Source organism: Cimex lectularius, unplaced genomic scaffold (assembly GCF_000648675.2).
Source record: "Cimex lectularius strain Harlan isolate CLEC.00 unplaced genomic scaffold, Clec_2.1 scaffold250, whole genome shotgun sequence".
Taxonomy (NCBI): domain Eukaryota; kingdom Metazoa; phylum Arthropoda; class Insecta; order Hemiptera; family Cimicidae; genus Cimex; species Cimex lectularius.
In genome coordinates this window covers 625492-631176 of record NW_019393130.1, presented here as the reverse complement: position 1 = coordinate 631176, position 5685 = coordinate 625492, and the positions used below count along the sequence as shown (strand labels likewise).

Genomic DNA, 5685 nt, shown 5'->3' with positions numbered 1-5685 from the left:
TTTTTTGCTAAAGTGAATCGTTTTCGAAATAAACGGGCATGGCTAACTTGTTACCCAAAGCATAACCCCTCATGCTCCTTTCGTTATGCTAAATCTGTTAAGACTACGCGATTCCTAGCCAAAATTAACTTGGGGTTTGTATAAGTCCATTTTTTGCCCAAGTTCATCGTTTCCGAATTAAATGGGTGGACTATAGAAGTATATTTTTCTCAAGTAGAGAAGATTCCAACTTCCACTAAGCTAATAAGAGAATGGTCCGCTTCACTGAACAAAGGAATGGTTATGACGAGAATATTTATTCACAGTCGAGTTTTATGTACAAGCCATGTGTTTTGTAATTGTTGAAAAGTGTAGACTTAAAAGCTGTAGGTGGCGTAAGGTCCGGAGAAAGATGCAGTTGATGAAGAACCAGCAGGGCTGTACGAGACGGCAACTGGGGAGTGAGCGACAGCGACTGGAGCGTGTGCTACGGTGACTGGTGCGTGAGCTACGGCGACTGGTGCGTGAGCTACGGCAACTGGTGCGTGAGCAACGGCGACTGGGGCGTGAGCGACGGCGACTGGAGCGTGAGCAACAGTGACAGGAGTCACAACGCGGGCAACTGGGGCAGCTTTAGCGACCACACCAGTGGCGGCGTCCTTATGGACGACGGCGTTGAAACCGTTGACGGGGTCGGCGGTGTATTCGACTACCCTCCTGGAGCCATCGGGTTCGACCAAAGTGTAGCTTCCTTTAACTACGTCGCCATCCCTTTCTTCAGTTTGGCTCTTGGAGTCTCCGGTAAGAGAGTCGCTCACTGAGTATTCGAATTTGTACTGAGGATGATCGTCGAATGGCTCGGGCTCGACCGATTTGGCAGCGGCGGGCGAAGCGAACTGAGGAGCTGCACAGGCTACAGCTACGACAGCTGCGAAGATGGTGACGTACTAAAACCAAAAGTCAATATTATAACAATATTGTAAATGAAAAAAGTGAAAAATACAGTTATATTAATGGATAGTTTCTGCGAAGAACTAGTGAAATCCATATTAGCGTACTTACAGAAAGGGACATTTTCGATGTGTTCGTTTCGACCACTTGTGTTCAACTGATGATGGCATGAAGATGTCTTCCCGTATTTATATCGAGGCTTAACACATCGTCGAGATGAGCAAACGGCCAAAAAAGCAAAAAAATTATGATAGACGCAGGCTTTTTTCAACCCCGTCTTTTCGGTTCAAGGGCGGTCGGGATGCCGCAGCCTCCGACCCGCTGCCATAAAATTTGAATAGCCGGCCCGTAAGGTACCGTTAGATCACCCGACGCACGTCTTAATCGAAAAGTTCGAAGGGCAACAACTGACCAAAGTGGGGACACAAAAACCTGAACCAGTATGACACAGTATGCAGCGGGTAGTTATACTTCTCAGAGCTGTATTGAATAGGAAAAAGTAAGTTTTGTGTTTAGATAAAACCTTACTTCCTTCTTAAAAATTTCAATCGATATCGTCAAATTTCAATAATAAATCCTTTGAATAAAATTTGACATCTTGGTAAGCTGGCTTTTGGTTTTTTACGAAACATTCTTTTGTTAGGAAACATCATCAATAATCAGAATAATTTTTTTTTTGGAAAAATACACCATTCAAATTTCAAATAATAAAAATACTAACATAACTATTTTCCTGGGTGATTTTTGACCAGAATCAATTATGATATTGATCTAAACAATATAAATTATTTTCTATACCAAATAAAGTCTTGTTTAATCCAAGTCGTTTTATAAAAATATTAAAGCACAGCACAAAAAATTGTGATTTTCAAAAATTAGAATTTTAACTATGTGACACTACTTTCATAATTAAATATTGTTATAAAAAACAAACTGCTTTAAATTTCTTTTTTTCTAAATTAAATTAATGGCTTTTTACCCCCATGAGACATTTAGGAAACCGACAGTTAACTAGTAAAGTCCAAAACTATTGTAAATTTGTGAGACTCTGGTTTCTTTATTACAAATAATTTATAACTTGTTATAAGTATTATCACAAAATGTAGATTAGTTTTATATGTACTATCAAATAGTAGAAAAATTTATATTTACAGTTCTAAATATTTCGTATCAATACCAGGCGAAGTTCTATGTTCATAACTTTATAATTTGTCATAGTCGCAAAACATAAAATTAACTATTCCAATGCAGCTTAAAACAGCTGTTACCCTCTTTTTTCATTTCAAAAAATTTGGTTCAAAATAAAGGTTAAGTCCTCCCTTGCTTGGCGGAAAATCGAGTAACCCATCGCCTCTGAATTAGATAAGTTATGTGTATAAATTGTGTTGAGAATGAATGTATTTATTAGCGCGAATGTACTTAAGTGGGAGGGTTGATGGCGGAATATCGAGTGATCGACTCTCAATTAGGTTAGTTGTTTAATATATGTAAAGGGTGATGGATGAATATCGACTCCTCCATCACCCTAATTGAATGAGGTATGTAAATAGAAGTGAATGTATTTAAGAACGTTAGTACGGATGAGTTCTGAACTGCACGCGTTTGGTGTTAAATTGTCCTAGCTGTTGACAGCACCCGGAGGTCAGCCACGCTGGCTGGACAAATGAGACTTTGCATCGGAATATCAAGAATCCAGGAGAGAGAAGTGAAAAGACTGGAAAAAGAAAGCAGCTAATAAGAACTGAAGGTGGTCACATGTAACAAAGGTTTTTTTTAAGAAGAAAATTTTAAGCTAAAAATAAAATGATAAGAGAAAATTGGGAAAAACAGTGGATGGGGGAAGCGATAAATGGGCATCGAGAGATAAAGTGGAGTCCGGCATGATTGAGGGGACGGACTGGGAATAGTCGCGTTCCGCCGGGTTTTCAACCTCGTATGATTTTGAGCATCGAGGCGATCAGGATGGGTCCTGGATAGGGAATCAGGTAGCGGACAGTCCGGGAGGCTCGAGACAAATAAAAGGCTGCTACTTAACAACTTAGTGAAGTCTACATGAACATACGGAGAGGAAGTGGCGGGTTCATCCAAACATTCCAACATAAGCAAAATCCAAATCCATAATCCTAAGGGGGACTGGGATTCTTTGAGTCGACTCTTTGAAGCTCCGGAGAGTCTCGGCTGCGTCTAGCCTGAGTCCGGGCTGCCCCGACTCATTGTTGCGATGAATCTGGTATGTTGCGGGCTAGCATTTTCGGACTCTCGAATCACATCCAATATGGGATTCTTTGACTCAATGTTGCGCAACATTTGCCAGTGCGGACGTGAATTGGAACAAGCGCTCTTGCTTCATTTCTTTAGTTGGCGTTGTAGTGAGTGTTTTCTTGAAGATTTTGACAGTGGCTTGTGTAAAGGTGTGGAGTACCGAGTTGACATCGCAGTTTATGGAAAACATGCATTCCGCATTTTCACGGAATGCAAAAATCTGGAATTGAAAAGCTAAACATTGAACGGTTTAGCCCAAAAATTCAGTGTTTCCGTCGCCGAAATTGAAAAAAAAAACACACTTTAAATGGACAGTTCCGTTTGTTTTGAAATCCTGAAGGTGTACATGAGGCTTGTATAAAAGAAACCGGAGAGTGGCAGCTAATCTGTTGGCCGGAGAGATGGATACCCGAAAGTTGGTATCTTTTCTTGAAAATTTGACAGCCAACTTTCATTAAAACAGTTTCGAAATCGATCGGGGACATCCTCAAAAAATTTCTGAACCCTGCACCACTATTTAATCTCAACGTGTCAAAAGATTTCTCCTGTGCTGATTCCCGCCGATAATATTTGTCGAACCCACCATGTTTTTGGCGTTTTTTAATGCACCTCCGATTGGATTCACTACGTAAAATGCAAAAAAGAGCAAGGGAAATTGCTGAGAGAGCTAGCTCCTCCATCATTTTCGCAGGCACTGATGAACGTGAACTGAATCTTAGTCTGGACACGGTTCTTTGTCGCGGAGCAGAGTCGGTGCTGCATCGCAACAATGAATCTACGCAGCCCCGACTCTGCCCAGCAACATGAATCGATTCAAAGAATATCAGTGCTAGGCTTAAGAATATTCCTTGATGCTCTATTTTATGTATCCAACAAAACTACCCATACAGACCTAAATTTTCCTTTCGTCTAAAATGTAAACCTCAAAGTAAAAAACTTACCTTTAACCCGCGGGAAATTGAGTGACGGTGATATTCACACAAGCTCTTATTGCATAGACAACTTAATATCATTGGACTATTGCCAATGGGAAATTTTTCCATTTTTGGTTTTAATTGTATAAATATTTCCTTTCTCAAAGTTTCTTATGGCAGAATATGAAGACAGTTTGTTGAAGACGCTGAAGAAGCCGTTCTTGATCGCTCCTCACGACTTCAACAAATTATGAAACAACATGTCACTAAGAAAATATGAAGATACTTGTAACATAACGTAAAGTAAAAAAAATAATAATAATGTGCTTACATAAAAATGTGCACGCTAATCATTAGTTTAGTGCCAAATTTGACAGTGATTTGGATATGAAGCGATCAGTAGTGGTTATTCTAGAACCTGGTATGAGTTAACCGTAGTGTATGGCTGATTGAACTCTAGGCCATTATGCCAAATGCACTAGATCAATTGATTTCAGTAGGTATTAAGAGGATGACGAGTTTTAATGAATTTGAGAGAATAATAATTAAACAGAATGTAGGCTATTGGAATTTATTTACATAGTTATAGGCAGAAATTTGAAAGGTACAGCTGTTATGATACTTTTAGAAAGCATAGTTGGCGTATGGAGCTGAGAAGGAAGTGGTGTAGAGGGGAGAGTGAGCGACGTGGGCGACGAGTGGAGCGTGACCGAGGGTGGTGACTGGGGCGGCATAGCCGGCGTAAGGGTATCCGTGGGTGGCGTAGGCAACAGTCGCAGGTTTGTAGAGAGTTGTCGCTGCGACGACAGGGGCGGATTTCACGGCTGCGACGACAGGGGTGGTCTTAACGACAGGAGTGGTTACGACTCCTGTTTCCTTGTGTACGACTGCGTTGAATCCGTTGACGGGGTCGGCGGTGTAGTCTACGACTCTCCTGGAACCGTCGGCTTCGACGAGTGAGTAGCTTCCGTGTACGACGTCTCCGTCGCGCGTTTCACTCTGACCTTTGGAGTCTCCGGTCAAGGCGTCGTTCACGCTGTAAGAGAAGCTGTACTGGGGGTGCGGGTCGTATTCTTCGATGGGCTTGACAGTCTTAACGGCCACTAAGGGGGAGGCTGCCACGGCCACTGGGGCGTGGGACACCGTCGTGAAGACCTGAGGAGCGGCGAAAGCCACGGCGAAGAAAGCGGAAACGCAGACGACGTACTAAAACATTAAACAATCATAATCTCAAATTCGCATAAGAAAATTCAGTTTACTCACCGAAAGACTCATGTTTACTGTTGCCGTTGAAATGATGCCCCGCCTATGGGCAGGGCCCGTTTTTATAGTAAAAAAGCTATTGGGAAAAAAGTCAAAAAATAAAATTCCGTATAGAAAATTCGTACGAGACTTGGGCGGGTTCCGCGCCCACCGCTCAGTGGGGGACAAAGCCTTGAACTTAGTCCTCCTGCCATTGACATCTAGGACTCGGTGCGATCTTTCCCCTCAGTGAAAGCCTTTCAAAAATACCACGCCTCCACGGCCAGACGTGCACGAATTCGGCGCGTTTTCATTTTTCAATTAACATTAAAATCTC

At 41.9% G+C, this 5685-nt stretch overlaps 2 protein-coding genes across 2 annotated transcripts; both read right to left on the bottom strand.

The window, feature by feature from the left end:
• Window positions 1-277: 277 nt before the first annotated feature.
• Window positions 278-1148, bottom strand: LOC106664863 (larval cuticle protein A2B-like). Its single transcript, XM_014390899.2, has 2 exons — window positions 1042-1148; window positions 278-926 (listed from the first exon to the last, which is right to left on the bottom strand). The coding sequence occupies exons 1-2, from the start codon at window positions 1051-1053 to the stop codon at window positions 357-359; spliced, it is 582 nt and encodes a 193-aa protein (XP_014246385.1). The 5' UTR covers window positions 1054-1148; the 3' UTR covers window positions 278-356.
• A 3513-nt stretch (window positions 1149-4661) lies between these two features.
• LOC106664854 (larval cuticle protein A2B-like) lies at window positions 4662-5439 on the bottom strand. The gene is made up of 2 exons (XM_014390886.2): window positions 5370-5439; window positions 4662-5312 (listed from the first exon to the last, which is right to left on the bottom strand). The coding sequence occupies exons 1-2, from the start codon at window positions 5379-5381 to the stop codon at window positions 4731-4733; spliced, it is 594 nt and encodes a 197-aa protein (XP_014246372.1). The 5' UTR covers window positions 5382-5439; the 3' UTR covers window positions 4662-4730.
• Between the last annotated feature and the right edge of the window lie 246 nt (window positions 5440-5685).